Below are 22,516 nucleotides of genomic sequence, written 5' to 3'. Positions count from 1 at the left end.
CGCGGCCCCGCCCCATCGGCCGGGTTCTAGAGCCGGGGCGCGCGGCTGGGTCCTAGAGCCCGCCCGGGGCTGCATGAAGCACGTCCCCTCCTGCGAGCAGCCAGGAACCAGCCTCAGCCCATCCACCCCCCCGCAACTGGCCGCTCTCCCACCTCCTTGTCCCTCCACACCTGCCCCCAAGCATCCGCCTCTCACGGGCTCCAAATCCAGGTCTCCCCTTAGCCACTATTTTGGGTGGACATAAAAGGGTCCTGGAGGAGGGACGGTGTCCCGTGCACAGTGACCCTGCTGGTTTGCTCTCCTCGTAAGTAGAGCTTGGCAATGAGTTTAAATTGTTGCTTTAAAAGCACCTTTTTAAGAAGGGGGGGAAAAAAACCCCAACCAAATCCGGTTCAAGAGTGTTAAAAAGCCCAAAAGACAGCAAAAGCAGGATTCTTTTGGTTTCAAAAGAAAAGTGCGAGACAATTACCCAGAGCATCACCCAGGCCATCTGTGGCAAGAGGTGTTATCTTCTGGTAGCTGCTCTAATAAAAGATCCTGTTACCACCTTACCTTGACCATGTCCCCAGGCCATCGCAGCTCCCCCACGGATTGCAGTAAGTGACGAACTGAAGTAACAGACTAAACAGCTCTTCTGCTTTTTAAGCCTTCAAAACCACGATTTCATTTTCTCCACAATCGCGATGTTTCTAAGCGCTGTAATCATATATTCTACCTGTTAAAACTCAACACGAAAGTAAAGTTCTGGATCCCACCTGCAGGAGCGAACTCAAGCCTAGTGTATTTCAAGTTCAGCATTTCTTTCCCCTTTCATTTAGGAGTGTATCTTAATGAGAAAGTGTTTTTGTTGTTAAAGTGGAACTGCTGACCTGCTACATTCACTCGATGACAATTTTTTTTTCAGCTTTAGCATTTCAGTTTGTCAAGCCAACTTGAACACACAGACCATAAGCAGAATACCTTCTTCTAAAAAGCTCACCAGCGACACTAAATACAAACAGCTTTGAGGGGGAAAAGCCCCAAAACAAACCAAACATACCACACAACGGATTTTTCATAGATTTTAGGGCAAAGCAGGACTACTATGATCTTCCAATCTGACCCAGGAATTCTACTCAAAGTTCATAAACCGTGTTTAAATCAAATCATACCTTTTAAAGTGACATCCAGGCTTCGGCGGCTCTTTCCCAGCTTCTGCTTCCATGCCACCTGCGGGACGATATTTTTATAGTGTCTTTTCCGCAAAAGGGACAGCAGAGGGGTTTTGTTTTTTTAAAAAAAGTACAGCCCTTCTTCCCTGGCGCGGCAACGGCCACCCTGCTGCTGGGAAACCCACCTCGAGCAGATGTTTTAGCAGCTGCTTTTCAATCTGGCAATCGTCTAGCAGCAAGTGCATTGTTTTTTAAGTGGTTTTGCTCGCAAGCGACACAGCAGCAATGTCAATGGGGTTATATCAACTGGATAAGCCGCACAAAGAAGAAAACTAGATTGGAGAGGGAAATTTCTCAGAAGGGCGGGCAAGTGCAGGAATCTAAATCCCACACACCAGGAGGAATTTAGGACTTAGCCAAAGCATGACAACAAGATCTGTGATATCATTATTTATTTTTTAACTGTCTAGATGGGATAATAAAAAGATCTCACAATGTCATACTAGGTAGACGCGCAAATCTGTAAAGGAATGCTTAGATCAACAGATTCGGCCTCTCCAGAGCAAGAAGCTGTGGACAAAGCCAATAATCTAACTTTGAAGCTGGCCTGCTTTGAGCAGAAGGTTGGACTAGATGACTTCCATAGATTCCACCTTGAAGCTCCCATCTTAAAACCAGACTGATGCTGTTAGTGTTTAGACTTCTCTTTTTTTTTTCAGTCCCTCCTGTCTTATTGCTCTGATGCTAGAAGAGTGTTTCTGGCTTTCCTGTCTGCTCTATCCCATTTGCATGCCCAGCTTACAGCCATTTGTTTTCATGTCAAGATTATCCTTTTACTTAAATAATCCTTTCCTCTTCCCTGGTATTTTCTCTCTAAATACATCAATAAGATAATCATATCTCCTTTCAGGCTTCATTGTAACAGACAAGTAAGCCACTCTCTCTTCATAATACGAACTTTGTATTTGTGGTATCTTCCCGGCAGCCTTTTTTGCCCCATCCCAATTTGAATTCCTCTCTCTCGTTTGACAGCCTCATTATTGCTCTTGGACCAACTTTTCTACATGCTTTTTCACAGCTTCATGGTGGCTCATCACTATCCTTTATCAACTACTAAATCCCAGCTTCCTTTCCTCACTAATTTCCAAGAAGTAAAACACTCTTAGCATCCTTCACAAATTTCTCCTCGCCCCTAAATTCACAGCCTTGCACTTTCTGCTGCTACATTTAATCTCATTTCTATTTCTCACTCTTCAAAGGCATCAATTCTCTAAGATATTCTAGTTCCCTCGTATTATTGAAGCCTCCCACTTCTGTTCATCACCAAATTTAATTATCACGCTCGCTTTTTGTGCCAAGGTCATTATAAAAAGGCTTTAGTGAGATTACTCTTGGGACCAGAACTGGAGAAATTCAGTATTAATTCCCCGCTGCACCAGCCCTGATGTCAAAACACTCCATCATCACCTTACCATTTGGTATTTTTGTCTGTCTTCCAGTTCTTACATGTTTGCACATGAAATTCTCCATTGAAGTCCTGTTAAACGAGACCGATTGCATGTCCTTCGTGTAGAAACCTGGTTTACTTAAGTCCAAACGATATTAGACTGGCTAGTCACAGCTTCTGACAGCGAGCCAGGAGTTCCCAGCAGATGGTAGGAGAGCCACCCTGGTAAAACTCACTCTTTCCATCTCCAACTGCCCAGGACGTCTGGATTTCTCTGAAGTTTCTCCCCCCCCCTTCGTCAAATTGAATGATTTGTCCTTAACAGTTCAGCACTTCACCCACCTAAACCAGCAATTTTTATCTGCCGATTTGTGGTTCTATTCTCATTTTACAGACATTATCACAACATTATCTATATGCAAGTGCCATTAGTCCTTTTTTTGGATCACTGTAGACCCCCCTCGCCTTCTACCAAAATAGGTGCCCCTATTTTGTATAACTTGAGAAAAAGTAATTCCTTTTTCACCTTTAATACTTAATGCTATACTAGTTTTGTGCATAAGAATCAGGTTATTTGTTTTACCAATAACATTATGGTACAAACTGATATTCTGTGGTTTTCCACCCAGATTGTCCACATCCTTTCAAAGCCGCGGCTTTCCAGAAGATAAGCTTCATTCCTGTAAACAGCAACTACAAGACATACTTAATTCTTCAACTTAAAGCTATTCAGATTGTTTGAGGCCATTTAATGTAAGATCATCAGTGAAGATATTCACCGAGACTCTCCAGGAGCTACTATGTTTATAGTTAGCCCATTTGTTTTAAAGGAACTTTATAGAGGCCTAATTGTTTAATGCCGTCACGCAGCATGAAGTAAGAAAAGGAAATGTAATCCCTATTTTAGGGATTAAAGAGCACGGCACAGAGAGCCAGTGACTTGTTAAAAGTTACACGGGAAGTCTGGAGCAGACCTTTGGGATTGTAACTCCTGGCATCTTTTCCCAGTCTCTTAATCACTATGCCATCATATTTTCTATTTTGGTAGTATTTCCATTTTCTGAAGCATACCTGTCTGACTAAAAGAGCCTCTTCTCCTCGCTATCAGATGTACTATTTCTTCTTTCCTTCCTGTTTAGGTAGACACATCCTTCCTGGGGAGCTGAGCAGTCTCCAGGCTGAGCCTTGTCCCATGCCAAAACTTCCTTATTCTACATCTCAGACTCCGCAGCCAGAGACACTGAACAGGAGCAGTGAGGAGAAATAAAAATTGAAGGGGCGGAGGAGGAGAAACCCTGTAAATCTTCAAAGGATGCATGAAAGCGTTCTGCACTCTTTTCTGCAGATCTGAGAGAAGAGTAATCTCACCGATTCCAGGCAGTTCTGATTCTGCTAACGTTTTCTCGTCGTGTTCTCAGCTTTGAAAACAAAGTTAATGGAAAACTAACATCATTATCCAACTTCAGGACAGCGTGGCAGAATATATATCGGCCAAACCTTACCTCACCTCCAGCAGAATACATCAACCATGTGAAACTCCTTAAAAGCATGCCTGGAGCTCTCTTTTCCCAGCCCCTGAAGAGCAGCTGCGTACCTGTCCTAGTCTGCTGCTCACGCTGTGCCTGTCCTACTGCTGACAGCACTCCAGTAGAGGGGGCTCTGAAACTGTCTGGTTAAAAAATAGGAACCATTCTGCTTGTGGGGTGGACAAAACTAGAAAGAAGGAAGAGGAGGAAGGATGTTAAAAATATCATAAGCTTTTAGATCATTACTTGCTTCTGAGCTGGCAGTCTGGACTGTTTATAGAGCAGTACTAACGAAAAAGCACAAGATTAAATGCTTGTTACAGCGTCAGGGCTTCAAATCACTGAGAGATAAACTTTTCTCGACACCTATGGGTCGTATATTCTGTTACCGTGGAGGATTTCTTCCAAGTATTTCAAGCCACTTACTGATCAGTGATTAATTATGTGCTTCTCACTTACAACTGCTATCAGAGAAGTGACTTTCCCAGGGTCACCGAGCAAGCAAGTCGGCCCTGCCAGATGTCAGCTGTTCCTTAATATTTACAAAAGGCAGAGAACCTCTCCTTGTCTCTTTTTCTACCCATATTCCTCTACAGGACTTTATGGCACTTGTTTTGCCACACTGACAGGCAATCCGTTTCTCATAGCATCTACCAGTTCCTGAGTTTTTGCACTAGCAGCTCCAGTTTGCAGAAGTCGCTTTCTTCCACCAGAGTGGAAGCTGAGAAAGTTTCTTTGGAGAATTCCAAAGCACAGATCCAAGGAAAAAAAAAATCTAGCAGGATGTAAATAATTTCTAGGGTAAAAGACAAACAATTCTTAGAAGGAAAACATCTTTTCCAAATACGGATTACTAGAACAAAGTCCATATATAGCTTAAAAACAGCGTAGCATCTTTACAGGCAACTCTTTCCACTGTGGTCATGAAGCTTAAAAAGCTTTTCTTTCAAAGCCAGTACACAAAGAATTAAAGAGGAATCCGCTGTTGTCAGACAACAGTTTAGTTGAACTAGAGTTAACCTAAATACTGAAGTCATCAGTCCTGCTCACCAAGGTCTAAGGTAAAGACAAATTTCCAAGTTCCGCCACCCTATTCCCCTCTAGGTCCTAGTTCCAGCAGCAACACCACCAGTGACTGAGCCTGCAAAGAAAACACCCTTTAACAGAGGTCAACTGTACACAGGGGAGACTTAGAAGCTAAGTGCCTAATTGCCTTGTCTTCAATTTGCCTGTATTCAAAAAGCCTTAGAGACCAATTATTTGAATTAAAAAAAAAAAAAAAGAAATCCCTCTTCCCCTCATCTTAAAAACCAAAAGCATGCAGGCAGATAATTACCATTTGTTGTGTAGGGAACAAGCGCTAACACCACTAGTATACAGGGGTCACGCAGGAGGTTTGTTTTAAGAAGGTGTACTTTAAAATTAACCAAGTTCTGTTGTGACTGGGTTCCTAACAATATAATTATTCGGAGTAACTTGCAACTTAGAATTGCTAGAATTATCAAGTTTGTTTGGGTATCGGTAGGATGAGAGATGAATACACTTCACCAGTTTTGTAGAGACAAGGTGAGGCAATCACCCTCCCTTTTACAGCAATAAACTTCACACAGGATACATGAAGCCTATTTGAAGTAGTTCCCTGCTCACCCCCACAGGCACCGGTTTTTAACTCACCACACAGTGAACTGCAGTCAATCTACAAATGTTCCATTTTTATTACAAAGTATGAAAGGCAGAAAATACTGTACCTAATACACAGGAGGCCAAAACTTAGAAAGAAGGTTAAAAAATCTGAATAAAACTACATAGGAAGCAGGAAATAGCATAAAAGGATGCAACATTCCACTTTCAAGCGATTTCAGAAAATTGCCTTAAAATTTACAGAGTTTCAACAATATGGTTCCATGACTCGGGTGTTAAAATCCATTGTAACAAAACCTTTTGTGTTTTCTCCATAAAAATAAAGGAATATAGGGACACTGCAGCTATCCATGTCAACAACATATGTCTGTTGAATAGCAGGATACTAGGATTCCTCTAGGACAGTATAGTAGCGAAGTTGCAAATCTCAATACGGAAGGTGGAGAAAAGAAGGACAGAAGTAAAACTACTATTGCTTTAACATATTTTAGTGAGAACAAGAAGTCAGGAATCTCATATGGATGTTTGTACAATCATGCTACAAAGATTACACCTTCAGGAAATTACCACAACGGGACTGTGAATGGGAAGAGCAGAAGGGAAAACACACATAAAAGTAAACATCTCCTACTTGACTATTGGTAACAAAAATGCTTCAGCGCAACAGATTTAAATTACATTTTACACTGCTAGCAACCCAAATTTAAAAAAAGGTTCCTTTTAAATAGTCGATTTCATAATTCATATTTACCAGGTTGTCAAAAAAAAGCAACACATCGCTTCTCAGCTCTGCTCTTTCATTCGCTGGTTCTTGCATTTCTGCCTTTGTTCAGATTTGACAGACCGATCCTCCTCTCCAACAGAGGAGACTTGAGAATCGCAAATCTTGCAAACAGGAAAGCAAACTCCAAGGGATGAGAGCTGGAACACGGGCTTACAGTTAGTCATGGCCACAGTATTTTTTCAGGAAATAGCTTATTTCTTCATTTTGTTAGATTTTCTGAAAAGATATAAACTTGATGGAAGCCACACAGATAATTTTTTTTTTTTTATTTTTATGACTATGGAAATCCTAGCTTGATGCCGAGTATCAGAGGTTGCACAAAAGGCCACCGGGATACCTGGCAGACAAAGTTATCATCTGAAATCAGGCAGCAGCAAGCAAGCCTCACAAGTGCCTTTGACTCTGGAGTCTGCCATGAATCGCTAGATGAGCATTCAGTGACTGGTATTTAGTTGCATTTTTAATTACTGTTTTTTAGTGCTGGTGAAAGGTGCTGATCGGAAGTTCTGGAGATCTCTTCCTAAAAAAAAGGAGTCGGGGGCATGCTAAACTCCTCTCAACATCCTTGAGAATGAGACAGTTCTGACTCTTCTCAGGTAAGCAGGGGGAAATACAGCTGCATCTCTAAGTAAGTATGAGAAAGTGCTCTTTAAGTGCCACATACAATTAATTCCCTGGATTCTCTACAAAGATCAAGAGAAATGGGAACATAGTTGACAGTACCTTGCCCATTCCAGGACTGATTTTGGACACCTCCTTTCAATGTCCGCTGTACAATAAATACAGGCCTGCTCTGGAATATTGGTCTGACAGTAGAAAGCAGGAAATATGTATCAGAGAGAACTTGTGTTAACTGAGAGGATAACACAGTGTGGGTTTGAGGTGGTAGGACCATTTCCCTAAACAGCAGTGGGAAGACTAAGCCCTTCCGTACTTTGATGGAACTGTAACTGTGCAATCTATTGAGCCAAGAGCTTACCCTTGCTGCCGTTCATCCTTTTCAGAATGTCCTGAAAGAGTTAAAACACCACTAACATAAGGAACTGACAAGTTCAAGAATTTAGGTTGTGTGAATTTACAGACAGCAGCTGCATTTTTTCTATCACAAAAATAAGTTATCCGAAGAATCCAGCTACATCTTTACACAACCAACCTGCCGCTACTGCCATCACGCTCAGACGGTAGAAAAGGCGATTCCCAAACACCGTCAAGTTCCTAAGCAAAGCAAAAGGGACTCTCTAGGTGACAAGCAGCACTACGTTACTTGGGTTGGCCTTGCAAGATCGTGTCAGTCTCAGAATACAGAGCTTCAGTTTAACATTAACAGTATTGTCAAGTGCTCACATTTTTGGTGTTCAGTAGAAACAGATGAGGGTGCACTAGATACTGACAACCATAGCCAGCTTCGGATTTCAGTGACTCTTGTATTTAACATTTTATACAAAACACAGACAAATGCCTACCATAAAAGGGCTGAGGAAAAGATGACTCTCCCCCTAATCTTACCAAAAATATACTTGTTAAAGTGCCATCTGCAAGAGAACAAAACAGACACACTCAGCTTTCTTCATTTACATTTAAAACAAGCACAAGAGCATCTGTGAATTCCAATATATCAGACTCCTCCCCTCACCTAGTCTCTGGCAGGCAGTGATCTACAGTCGAGCCTGATGCAGCTTTCTCATTGCAACACCAGGCAAAAAATAGATCTTTTTACTATTATCCAGAACATTCAGGAGAGTAATTACAGCGAAGTTTTGAAAGGATCATTAACTTTGACTTATGAGAGGCAATGCCTCCCCCGTTAAGTACATTTCAAGGTTCCATAAGGAACAACCTGTATTATCAGTCTCCTTTCATACCATTCTTTGAAACCACTGTGTTTTCTTTCTAAATAGATTGTCAAAGCACTCAAATCCTTGCCTTTTAAATCCCTGCACACAGAAGTACAATTCCCACAGATGCAACCTACCACAGCCCATTTCATTTAGACAATTAACAGTTGGCATACTCCACACTAATTCGACATCCAACTTGTTTTCTGTAGGTTTTCACCTCACTAATGAGTTTTACATGATCAAGATCTCCTAGTTGAGAGCCAATATACTAGCAACAGGTTGTCCACATAATAGAAGGAATCTATGGAAAGCTTGGTTTAAACAGAACGTAACCACCAAACAATAGCTTAGTATCTTGAATTAATTGACAGGAGAAGTGATACAGAACTACTTAAGTCAGAGAAAAATATTTATGTTCCAGAATCAGTCTTGACTGTACCAACAATAGCATGTGATTTTTCTGTTTTGCTAACCTCACTTATGCTCAGACTTCTCCCTTAACGTCACTTTATACTCAAGGGATAGGAGGCATTTGAAAGCAGTTGCTCTGCATCCTCTGCTTGTGCACTAAGCACAAAATAATTGAGATCCAATATCAAAGTATTTATTTTCATAAACTTTGGAAAAAATAATGCTTCTGGGGGCTTTACACCCAACATAACTGAATGTTAAGCAGGTGAAATATGATAAACTACATCTTCTGATTCACAGGCTACAGTGACAAGTCTCAGGGTTTTATTTTATCTTGCAAATAAACTTGAACCAGCAAGTAGACAGTTAGCTCCCTGCCACTGTGTCAGCAGGTGCTGGCAAAAGGGCACCAAAGTCTCTCACTTCCTTCTCTATATGGAAGTGCCATTTGCACTACAGAACATCTCACCCATGAGGATTTTCATGTCTTTTCAGTCATTAACCTTTCAAGTGACTTCTTTGAAAAGAAGCTATTTTAAGTAGCATTTCCCTGTTCCAAAACAGCCTCTAGTGATTTCAAATGTAATTTCATATGAAGAATGACAATGGATTATGCCCAAAGCAATATGCTGTAGATCCAGAAGGTACCCCAACTGGCTAAACAAACAGGATATAGGCTTTATTTGGAATCCACTGGAGCCTGCAAGATTCCTTCACTTGCCTTTGACGAGTTTGGAATGAGCACCCAATTCCACAAATGAACATCAAGCAGTTTTATGGATGGAAGGACCGACACTGGATTCTCTTCAGGTTCATTATAGGACTGTTTTCCAACAGTAGCAAAAGCTACCTGGCTATTCAGGCTATTAGCCCCTTTATACATGCTCTCTTCTCATCATCTTAGTGTAAAAGGCTGTATTCCTCTAGGAATAAACTGCATCTGCCATTTAGTATAGCCTATAGAGTCTTTTAGTGACTTCACTTTCAACTAAATTATCTTATGTCTTTTTTAAAGCACAATTCTACAGTTGCAAAAGATGCATTTTTAAGCTAAGCAACAGATACATTCATCTTTTACTCATGCCATCTATACAAGAATGAGACTTTGAAGCATAAAAGGGACTACAGAAAGTACTAATATTACAGGTAGTTCCCTCTTAGTAGCACAGCATATTATGCCTGCCGTTTGTAATTAAACAGTAAATGACAAGCCTGTGTACATATTTTTATGAGTATCTAAAGCTGTGAATGCCGTTATAGGCTTCTGCTAAGAAAATCCTAATTTTCACTTCATTCTGCATAAGTATTTTCCAGTTTAAGATGAAGTGCTATTGTAAAAAGTGATAACCTAATCGTTTGGCTAACACTGTTCTGACATCTAGGACAAATCCGTCTGTGGAACACACTACCCTCAGCACTGCTGCTAATAAGACAAACTGACCTTCAAGTCAAATCAAGCTTTCTGTCAAAAGTCCCACAACTGAACACAGAATGTCATTGACAAAACATGAGCTTGAACTGTGTTAGAGTCTTAGTTCTCCGATATTAAAAAGGGTGATGGAATAAAGCTGTCCCTAATGAATTCCTATCAAACTCACAAGACAATGCTTTTCTGAGCTCCATGTTGAGAAGCAGTCTGTAGAAGAATATTTCTGTATGTCCAGAATGACAAAACTTTTCAAATTCTGTTCTGTATTTGACAGCGCTTTCAGCGTCAGCTTCACTGTTTCACAGCAATCACTTTTCCCAACTTGCCTTTCCTGCATAAACTGACAAGATTCAAGTTTGCCAGTGTCCTACAATTTATAATGCTGCCTCCAGCTGCAGGTGAATACTCATTAGGTGGAAAGACAATTTTGATAGTTTCTGACACTTACATCAAAACTCAGCTGGTACACCCTTACAGACCAGCTATGGTTGTCATGTCTTCATTGGGAGAGTACTGTGGAGCATTCATCCGAGTAGCTATGTTATCAACGAAGATTTTTACCTTGCCTAATCCACTCAGCTTTGATTGAAAAGTATTACTGTAGAGCGACCCACTATTCAAAACAGAAACAGAAGCCCTTGGGCACATCCCCAAAAGATATGAGGATGACAAGTGCCAAACCTTAGCCTCAGTGGCACGGTATCTTTCCTTTCAAATCCCATCTTTGTGTATTGCATTAGGGAATAACTTCTTTCAGAGAAACAGCTTTCATTTGGAGAGTGGACCAGCTTTTCCGACTCATCTCGCTCATTCAACAAGACCTGACAGTACAAAGCAAATACACTTCGGAAAAAAGATTGCTTTGCACTCCTTTCAAGAACTCCCAGGAACACAGGCCAAACGCAAAGAAGCTCCAAGGTACAGGCTAACCACAAAATCTTGCTCATATTATTTGCCAATCAAGCAAGCTACAAAGTGTGAAACCATTTTATTTTGGTTTAGATAGTAAGTCTTCCGAGGGGAAGTCATTTGATTGGAAGTGTCAATCCCAAGTCCATTACAAATCACATTTTTTCAGGAGTCGTTTACCTCCTGGGAGCTTAAGTCATGCATGTATCTTCTTCCTGAAACCTATTATCATTCTGTTAGCTAACACAACTGCAGGATACACGCAAATTCAGTTATAATTTAAAAATAAGGCCTACCATAGTAACAACTGCCTCTAACATCAAAAAAGTGTAAAGAAATTGTGCAACAAGTACTTGTACTTCACAGCACCAGAAAATTCTGCCCAGGTAACCAGGTATAGAGAGCCAAGGCAACAGCTAATTCTGGCAGGCCTTTACTGCCAGGGAGCCTACAGTGTTATTGTGATTGGGCACATGGAAGTGGATCACATATCAAAAGTAAGAATTAGGGAGAAAAACCTTACTCAATAGAAAGTTAGCCCAATATATAAAAACCATACAAATGTTTAAACAGTTTAGAGGCAGCAACAACAGGAATGATAAAGATTCCTGCCAAGGTGGCTGTTAACATCAGTGTCTTTTTCCCCACCTTGTTTTGTACTTGCATCTATTAAACTAGTTGGATGTGCTGCCTCAGCTGGCTGATAAACACATGGACATATGCAGCAACTTAAAAGCCTGCAAGCTTATTAATACAGTCAACAAACAAATATACAGAACTTTAACTGAGGCAGTGTCTTTTTCCACACCTTGTTTTGTACTTGCATCTATTAAACTAGTTGGATGTGCTGCCTCAGCTGGCTGATACACATGGACATATGCAGCAACTTAAAAGCCTGCAAGCTTATTAATACAGTCAACAAACAAATACAGAACACTTTAACTGAGGAAAAAAAAAAAACAACCAAAACCCAGAACGTCCAAGAGGCTCAGCACGTCTCTGCATTTTAGAGTCTTGGAGAGACAGGAGACACCTGCCATCGATTCTTGTAAAAGTTTCTTGTAACAGTAGATGCAAAGCAACAACAGATACTGGCCACTTGACTTGTGTTGTTCTTACTTTAGAGGGGAGGGGAAATTATACAGCCCTGCCTCAATGTGGCATGAAGCAGTAATGTTACACTCTCAAAATCTCCAGGCAGTTGTTGTAGCAGATAGCTATCCAGTCTGGCTGAGTTGATGCCCACTGTACATTGTTGATTTCTCCCTCTGCTGTATAGGCCAAGATAGGGTCCTCAATGGCACGAGGCATTTGCTGGATATCCCAGATGAGAGCCTGATGGTCATCCGCTGCAAATGGAAGAGAAAATCATAAGTAGAGTCAAGGTATAACGAGATCTCCATACATGACTACAGACAGGCGTATAGTCCAAGAAGCTATATAGGATATGGCTGTTGCAGTCCCAATGAGTATTCAAGCCAGAGATACAATGATACAACTATGCTCCAAAAAAATAAGCTTGGATCATTATACATTATCCAGGACAGAGTTGAAAAACAAATCATCAGTGGAACTCATCTCAGTTGAAAACATTTAAGAACTAGATTGCAAAAAAATAAGGAGCATTAAAATAATACAGCTTAGCCAAAGCAGATGCACAGTTTGGGCACTGGGCTCCAGTAGGTGTCTATTTCCATAACAATTTTAGAGAAGTCATTAGTAAAGGGCTTCTAAACTGCAGGTATTCTTTAGCAAAAGGCAGGCAGAGAACCGCATAAACTTTTGGAGAGAGAGGGTTTTGCAAATGCAGTGAAAGACTCAGAGATTCACCAACGCAGCTGGATAGGGATGGATCACACTTACCTGCTGTACAAATGTGGCAGGAAGAATGAGGTGCCCAAGCAATTCCATTTACACAGGCTCTGTGGTTGTTTAACCTGGCAACAGGAGTGCAGGGAACTCTGACATCTAGAATCACAACCTTCAGAAACAAAAAACAAACTAAATAACTTGCATTTTTTTATTCGTTTCTTCAGAAAACCAAGTATTTTGAGCCAAGGTTATAAATATAGCCCGTTCCTAAAGGATGCGGTTGGTAAGCAAACACTGCTCTCAAAGAATAGCTTCTAGCTGGTTAGTGTGTCTCAAAAGGAGTCAGACCTCACAGGGAGGGTTTGTGAGTTATGCAACAAGGGCAAACAAATTACGCTTCCCTGAAGTGGCACAAGTGACAAACTAAGATACACTGCCTTGTGCACCTAACTGAGAAAGAACAAGGTGACTAAAACACTTGCAGTTAAGATTTTATGTGAAAACTATTGCTCAACTGGCTCACAGACCCCTCTTAAAAACCAGCTGAAATATATATATGAGCCAGAGACCTTGAAGTAACTTTGACATTATAAACTTGTTTAAGTCCTACTGAAGCTAGTGCACTAAGAATTGGTCCTTAATCATAGTCCAGTTCAGGTACTGACACTGGCCCCTTACTTTAAAGAACTGACTACTAATTACTACCAAGCCACCTCCCAAAAAATCACAACCACTAGCACCTACAGAAGATAAGATGCCACCTTACCTCCATGCCATCCATGGCCATTGTAGCAAGATAGTTGGGATCCTGCTTATTCCAGCAGAGACGCAGCAATGGATGGTGCTGTGGGTCCTCATAAATTATGGTGCTGTGTTCCAGATGACGGAGATCGAACATCCTCACCGAGCCATCTGCACCAACTGAAGCGAACATATCTCTGCCACCACCTGCACGGCTAAATGCTATGTCATACACCTGCTCAGTAACAGGACAGAGAAAAACATAACCTTAGTTTTAGTGAGCACACTGCCTCCTAATTCGCAGTAAAATGGAATTTACATATGGATAGCAGACCTAGTTGCGACATATTCTGTCAAATACTTGATGTTCCTAGCAAGTTTTTAGTTATGACACTTGCCAAAAGGAGGGGGAAAAACTTAAAAGTGTTATGTCATTGTAAGATCATTCACTGAAACTAAACATATCAACTTTCCAGACACAGATTTTTTTAATATTAAATTTCTGAAAAGTAATATTATGTTAAGATGAAAGAATCTTGCAAGTTGTTTATTGCCTTTGATATGCAGTTGATTTCAATTCCAGTTTGACGTTTTACCTCATTTTTCTAAAATATGCTGGAGCATAATTTAGTAAAACAAGCATATTCTCAAGTCCAGATTCTATGACGAGTAAACAGAGTAGTTTTGATAGCCAATAGTATAGTTTTAGTTTGGTAGTCAAAACTGTATATCTTAATCTTAGATAAATTATATTTTTGGATCATTAGATTTTTCAAGAAAAAGGGGGAAAACAGAAAAGTTCTGCTCCTTTTCTACTGCTTAAAAAAATATGCAATGTAAACAATCAAAAAAAGCTGTCACCTCTTTGTCATGCGCAATAAGCTGGGTCTTCACGTGGCCAGAGACCAGATTTACTCTTCCCAGAACCTGTCCTGTCTCCAGACCCCAAATAGTGCAGGTTGTGTCAATACTAGAGGTACCTGAAACGAAAACACTTCTGTTAGCAAAATTAATATTCTCACAAATTATTTAATCACTTACTGGATTAATGTAATATCCTCCGACATCTACAGATCAAAATAGCTACAAGAACAGCATACAATTAAAATCAAGAATGGCAAACAGCTAACAGTCTACCACGCATTTAAATGACCCAAACCTTTTAGCTGCAGAAATAGCCTTCCACACAGGAATAAAGTGTAAATAGCTCATGTCTACTTCAATCTATTCAGAAGCCTGATGCAACGCTGAGATGAACTTTCCCATCCTGTAAGTCTCATGTGCATGTCAAAACCAAAATTCAACCGTAGTGTTGCGATAGCGTATTATTATTAACTGATTGTTTCTGTGGACTGAAGGTGGGGCTAGCAGTAAAGCTCTTGAGAGATGAGAGATGCAACACACAGAAAATAAATCATGTAGTAAATAATTACTAAGACACATTATCACTGTTAATCTCTGGGCAAATCCCCCTGACATAAATGGCTGCACTCTTCTGGGAAACAAATCTCTGCTGGATCAGTCATCTTGGATTCACAATTTGTCCCATTGGCTATAATTAAACCTTAAGCATTCAGCCCCCTCCTCCAACTGAATTAAGGGCTCCTGGCTTTACTCCTGCTGCTGAAATGGCTTCACAAAAGAAAAAGCCTGGTACATAGTTTTCTATCCACTCCAGAACACGCTGAAATAAGCGGAGTTCATTTACATCATCACTTAGCACTACAACAATAGCTCACCAGCCCTGAAGACTGAGGCTCCCTATCTGCAAATAAGGAACACCCCTAATCCCACCTAAGTGACCCATTCTGTACTGGACAGGGCACCTTTCAATGCAAAAAAAGTCTCCATGAGCTGCTCAATTTATTTGGTTTTTTTTTTATTTTTAACCTAAGACAATGGCAGTTTCTATAACGTAGAAGTCTGTCCACTGGTTAGTTATCAAATTAAGTGGTGACATGCAATGACACAGCAGTCAGTCAGAGCCCAGAATTCACCAGACTAAATTCAAAAGCGTGTCTTTTCCATGCTGAAAATGTAGCATTTTGTCAGTCTCACCTAGAAGGTAAGGATCCACTTCATTCCAGTCAAATGATGTTAGTGGAGCACAGAAATCAGAGTTCTTGTTATTGTTCAGCAAACACTCCAGCCGGGTCTCCGTTTCACCCACCTTTAGAAAAAGTGAAACACCTGACTTAAATAGCAACATCATATGACTTGTTCCACTTGCACTTCCAAAACATGAGGTGTTAATCCTGGGTTTCTCTCCTCTCAGCTTTACATCCTAAAGCTCTGGAAAACACAATCACCATCTCTATCTTCAATAAGGTGATTAAAACAGCAACTACCATCAAAATTCTGCTTCTCCTATAGTCTTCATATTTAGTTACATTATTGCAGTTAAGGAAACAAATATCAAGTGCTCTGACTTGATTTTATGTCTTAACGTCCACACTGTAGCAAGGGCAAGACACCCTGAAAGGAAAACACTTCAAAAAATCTGGTCTTGAGTGAAAATGAGATCAATGCGCAACACAGTATCATGGTTTATCTTTTTCTAGGGAGGATTTACTCACTCTCCACACTCGCAGATAGTCACCACTGGTTGCCAACAGGTCTGGATATACTCCCTTGGTGTCTGGGATCCACATAAGCTTTGTGGTAGGGTAGGGGTGATCAAAGGTGTTCCTGCAAATGAATTCTGAGCTCTCTTCATCCAAACCAACAAGCTGCACCTATAAGAAGCCATATTTAAAAGAAAGCATTTTATCAAAATACTCATTTATAATTACAGCATTAAGACTGAGCGTATTTTAGAAGGACACCTTCTGTAACCTCAAGGACAATATAAAAGGACCATCACGTCAATGGAATGAGAAATCGTTAAAGCTTTGCTTTCTAGCTGGGGCATGTAAGCAAAGCAAAGTATAAATAATCACCACAGTGCTTTACTTTGAAGAGATGATCTCAAATGAATCGAAATCCAATCCTAAAGGATTAAAGACCACCCTTCTCTTCCACATTGCAAAGCCTAGTTTAAATCACAGACTTAAACTGCACAAACATTATACCAAGTCATCTTTAACTGAACTGATGCTGACAATGTCATCTTCAGAGAGCAGGACAAGCTGTAGTTTGCATGACAACCACCCACAATTAAAGCCCGTATCATGGAGTTCTTGGCCATAACCCTGCAGATTGTGACAGATCATGTCAGCTAGCTATCAAGCTGTTTTCAGCATCACATTAACTAAAATATTCTGTCACAACTGCACAAAATTAAGGTACAGATTCACATCAGAGACAGAAAGTAAAACAGAATTCAAACTTAAAAAAAAAATTGGGAAGCTAAAATATTTAAATAATTATTCAAATGTTTTGTGTGAAAAGACCACAAAAGCAGGTCTGCTGAAAGATTCTAGGTAACTGAATTCCAAATTAGGTTTTTTTTGCACAGTAATGTGACAGTGGGAAGGGCTAACTTGCCCAGTTTGGAGTGATGCAAGACAGGGCAGACAAGAAACTATCTCCACATAGCTTGGTTATGACAACACCTGAAGTAATGCTTGAAGTCCCAGACATTATGCTATTAGAAAAATATTGACATGTCAGAAAGTGTTCATAGAACAATATGTTGCTGGGAGGATACGTTTAACCTACCAGTGACTACAAGACCTAAACAGGATGAAAGCCCCACTGTGTTAAATGCTGTTCAAACACAAACATTATGGGGGCAACTCACTACAATTAGTTTGTAAGCTGCTCATGGCAGGAGCTTCCTAGTACTTTCCACACAGCAGCTTCCTCCTGGAAACAGTGGCTTAATGGACTTTTTCCTAAGATGTTTATCTGGAAAAATCCTAAATATTCTGGGATAAGCAATTTGGTTAATAAACTACACATTTAAACTAGATCAGAAATCTACCATATTATTACCACATAACAAAAAACCAACAAATGCTTCAGTGGATCTTAAACTATAACATTAGCAGTTATGAGTCCATTTAGAGATGCTCTTAATAAATGCAAACCTTGCCCCCTGCCACAATGAGAAAAATCCATCCTTTTCACTCCATAACAAACCCTAAAAGACATAGCCAAGTATGCTTCTAAAAACTGTGTATTTGTCTGCCTTGCACTCTCTTTATTACAGCTACTCCTTATTATACTTTACACTCAAGTATGAATCAGTCAAGAACCCCCGTGTCTTCTGAAGTGATTGACAAATAGCTTTCTAACTCCTTTAGGGATCAGAAGTGCTAAGCGGATTTTACAAAGGAAGCAAATTGTCCTTGGTGATAGAAAATCTTGTGGCAAGGTCAGGATCAGAAGACAAATGACCTCTACTCATTTCTTCTCCTTTGCTTATGCTGTTTTCAGCTCAATATGACTGTATTAAGCCTACACAAAGCAATCAACATACTCATAACCAGAAGCAAATCTCAAACAGCAAAGGACTCACTTTCGTTGGTGTGAATTTATATATTCCTGCACCACATATTCATGTTTAACCCCTCCTCAGATCTGAAGAGAAAGCAATGACTGTGCAGCAACCCAGTATCTTTGTGATCTTTGACATTTTTAGGTGCAGGCCAGGTCAGAGAACAAAAATTACATTAGCAACACTGGAGCTCCTGGCAACTGCTGAAGATCAGGTGTCTGACACTGATTGTCAGACCTGGCAGCAGCCTGTGATCACTCTGAGCAGGAGGCATCGGTCTGCCCGGAGACAGGAGCAGAAGCAGAAAATACTGCTTGAGAAGCTCTATTCTTTCCTAGCTCAGCATATTCAAAGGTATCACTCTTCTCTTCGGTCTTGATCACATACAGTGATTACAGAATCCCTCTGTTCATCCTCTTGTGCAGGCTGAATACGAGGAGATGGAATGATGGAATTATTTTCAGGATGCTGATTGTATCAGAGCCCTGTCTCTCCCTCCTGCAAGTGAGGCAAGATTTGCTGCTGCCAGCTACTGCACGAAGGAGTGCCTGAAGTCCAGCCCTGACAAGACTGAGGTGATGCTAACAGGAAAGTAACTGTCAGTCTGGATACAATTTGAACCATTCTACATCTACCCATAACTCATTCCAGTGGGAAAATGAGGACCAGTGTGTTCGATCTCCATTAGTTTTGCAATTATGCTATGACAGTAGGTAGGAATGTTATTATAATTATTTGTTTCTCCAATACATCAAGATATGCTAAAATTGGATGTGGATTTTCCTACCATAAGCCTTTATCAACGTAAGGCTTAATTGCAATGGTGCATCTGAATAAAGAAGTGCCTTTAATCAGCATTCTTTAACTTCCAAAAAATTTATACCTCTCTTCAACATGTTCCAAAAGAATCAGACACAGAATTAAACAATGCAGAATTTGGTAACAGCTTGCTTCTTTTTCTTGCATGGTTTGAGGAACAGTGAAGTAAGTTCACAGTACTTTTTTTTAAAAAAAAAACCCTATATCCCTTTAATCTGATTAGTAACTACTAAGAACAACATTTCACAATTATTTTAGGGTCATGTACAATCAGAAAGATCTCACTGCACCAATTAATCTTCAACATGCAATCAATTTTTCTTTGCAACTCTAAACCTTACAGAAAAAATGACCCTCTGGTAAAACAACCACCCTGAATGCTCTCTGATTCGAGGCACTGTTCAGGAGAAGGTGGCAACCTGGGAAGCACATGGTCATAACCCGTCAGTCTGCTCCAGTGATGGGAGTGAGCAGTGTACAGCACCACCCTCTACTGTTTTCTAAACTGGACTCCAGTTGATCCCAAAATCAGCCTTTCCTGATGTTTTCCACAGATCATTCCTGATCCACGAAGCCATAGTCAGGAGCGTGCAGAGCAGCATTAACAGTGAGATTTATGAACACCTCTGTTCCCTCCCATTACGCCAGTGATCCATGAGACGTTATAAAGGCTGACAGCAGTTCCCTAATCCAAGAAGTTCAGGAAACACTACCCCAAATAATTTTAGTTCTTCCAAGTGGAGCAAGTCATCTCTCTTCTTGTACCAGTGATTTGATCAGCAAAGGTGTACAAGCTGAAACAAAACTCCGTTGGGGTTCAAACAGTTCTTCGCAACTAGCTTTCTGCTGTGCTATACAGCTCGTTAGTGGGGGGGTTGACAGAGGTTAGAAGAGTCTGGGAATTGGGGATAGCAGTAAATTAAAGTTTGGCAGTCAATTGATTTGAGTTCCCAACTAAACAGAGGTGTAAACAGCCATTTTATATATGTAACCCATAAGTACGTCAAGCTCTGGTAATTACTACAGAAATAGAAAATCAGAGACAAATGAGCAGGAATCTCTCCTCTTTCTTTCACTGTAATTCCCTCACAGTGAACTTCTGCTGCAAACAACACTTGGTGCATTAAGTCTTTTTAAAAGAAACCCTAAACCAGAAGAGTAATAAGGAAAAGGTCTATTCACCTATTTGGTTAGATTTTAAGCAAACTAGAATTGCTATTCCAGACTATTTTTTTTTTTAGTATATTAAGGGTAAGGAAGAAAGCCAGTTATTTGGAACAAACCATTGCAACATCAGGAACAGAAATGTTGTTTTTGTCAGAAACCTCTGAAGATTATGAGTGCAAAGAGAAAGTTGAAATGAAAATGTTTTCATTATCCTTTTAATTAGTGCCAACTGTACCTATAAGTGTATTTTGATGTCAGAAGCTGGCAATATAAAACATCTCAACTGTGAAATTATGCAGGGGGACAAAGCTTTCACGCATGCCCTGTGAAAATCTTAAATTTCTGCTTACCCCAGAAGTCAGGCTATAAAACCAACTGCTCCAGACCCTTTGCAGCACTATGTTATGGACTACTTAAACAGGGTAACTTCAGTTCTTTCCCTTTGTTCCTTTAGTTATACCACTTACATGGACAGAAGCTGGAGCTGAAAGAGTTTACAACTAGTGTGCACCTAGCACAACTGTACAGTATCTGTCCAAGAGTTCCCAATCTGGACCATGAAGCTATTCCCTGAATGTTTCAGTATCCTCTAAAAGACTCAGCAAAGCTGTGAGAGGCATAGTAAGACACCACAAAGACAGTGCAGATGAAACGCCACTCCCAAGCTTGTTCTGGTCCCCAAAGTAAAGGGGACAACATCAATACTCTAAGCAATAACAACACTTGCAATTACCCAAGACAGCTCTCTGTTAACTATCTTCCTACAGTGGAAGGCTGTACTGAAAGCACTACAAAAAGCATCAAACGAGAAAACCACCCCCGCCCTTTTGAAATATCAGAGACACTGCAAAACCTCTCCGCAAAGTGAAGGTTATGTTTCACTGCATTTATTGTACAAGTTTAATTTTTAATCATACATCATCTTTATTTCTACAGCAGCAGCATCCAAACTGGCATCTCGTTCTCATACAATTAGTTTCCAGCTCTTTACACCACATAGATCTCGTAGCATGTGGTGCTTATATGGACTGAAGTCAACAGAATAGTTATTCCTGAAGCTCAGAGGTCAAGAGAAGCCCTGGGGAATACTTACAGACAGCAGTAATTTATGTAGTCCTACACAATTTCTGTCTGTGACAACTGTAAGTGTAAAAGGTAGAAAAGAGAGGGGTTGACTCAACTGCTTTACACGTGAAGCCTGAACTGAAAAGCAGACTTGATCACGCTGTAATCAAGAGCAACCCCAGGGAATGGTCCAACCTTAAGGAGGTAAAGGCAACATAAATGTATACCCCCTTATTAACCAATTCTACCACCTCTAAACAAAAAACTGTTCGCAAGTTTGTTATTTCAGCTTCTCAAAGTACAGACTACAGAAACATTTTCAAGTTGGTCTTTAAACAAATTGAAAGTTTTCAAGCTCAGGGACCTGCCTTTCCCCAGCAGTACTCCCAGCCCCCAACAGCGCTCACAGCTGTTGCAGACAGAAATTGTGTACTCCCAGCCCACAACAGCGTAAGGAGACAACTCACAGGCAGCCAACTCATACTGGCTGGACTACAAAGTGCTCAGTAGAAGTATCATGTCTAGAACTGCTGCAAGTGCAGTAAGGTAACCACTTTAAGAGATGTCACCCCCGCCTTACCGTCACCTCTGCCTTACCATCACCTCCTCTCATTACATCCTCGAGATGTCACCCCCGCCTTACCGTCACCTCCTCTCATTACATCCTTGCACAAAGCCCAATCCCCAATACCAACTTTCTGACGTTATTTTCCACAACTTCCATTAAACTGCTTGACAAAGCTACAAAGCACACGTGCTACAAACACACAAAGCTGTATTTGCAAAACCTTTAGTTTTACACAAAGTTCAGGCTGCTCTATAGCTACGTCCATTTCCTCATCTCTCTTTTATTTATACGAATTCATTATACCAGACTAGCACATTAAAGTCTGTTCAGAAATGACTGCACAAGTGTTTGGAGAGGTGAACATGTAGTCTCTATTAGCAACGTAAGGCTCTCCGCCTGTATCTGGCGGGGAAACACCGAAGTTATAATCTCATGCCTCATTACACCCTTGTTCCCAGAGACAACTAAAGGTACTGAGAAATCCGTGAAAGTGGTTTATATACTTATGAAAAAAGTTATCGCACACAAGTCCTCCACAACAAAAAAGTATAATGAGAACAGCACATTTCCAACACAGTCTCAGACACCCTGTATATGCGCAAACTTTAGTCCTGGCCATAAACTTTTCTTCGTACTGAATAAAAGCCAGGTACGCTCAAGGTAGGGGACCTTCCTGGCGGAGGAGCAGCCAGCAGCAGCACCCATAGCTCTTCCCACCCCCAGTCCCTCAGTCTCCCAACAGCCGAGGGAACCGCAGGAAGGAAACA

General features: G+C 40.6%; 1 protein-coding gene and 1 long non-coding RNA gene across 2 annotated transcripts; both read right to left on the bottom strand.

Moving 5' to 3' along the window:
* Positions 1-5,815: 5,815 nt before the first annotated feature.
* Positions 5,816-11,999, bottom strand: LOC103906065. Its single transcript, XR_657988.1, has 2 exons — positions 11,945-11,999; positions 5,816-11,784 (listed from the first exon to the last, which is right to left on the bottom strand). It is a non-coding gene; the product is annotated as an uncharacterized LOC103906065 (long non-coding RNA).
* Positions 12,000-12,039: 40 nt separating this feature from the next.
* On the bottom strand, positions 12,040-16,454 carry DCAF7 (DDB1 and CUL4 associated factor 7). Its single transcript, XM_019474284.1, is given in 6 exon segments — positions 12,040-12,485; positions 13,000-13,117; positions 13,715-13,924; positions 14,551-14,669; positions 15,748-15,859; positions 16,266-16,454. Coding segments are annotated over 6 exon segments (921 nt in total). The 3' UTR covers positions 12,040-12,312.
* Between the last annotated feature and the right edge of the window lie 6,062 nt (positions 16,455-22,516).

This window comes from Aptenodytes forsteri, unplaced genomic scaffold (genome assembly GCF_000699145.1).
Source record: "Aptenodytes forsteri isolate BGI_AS27 unplaced genomic scaffold, ASM69914v1 Scaffold249, whole genome shotgun sequence".
NCBI classification, from domain to species: Eukaryota; Metazoa; Chordata; class Aves; order Sphenisciformes; family Spheniscidae; genus Aptenodytes; species Aptenodytes forsteri.
This window is presented reverse-complemented; position numbering and strand designations above follow the sequence as displayed.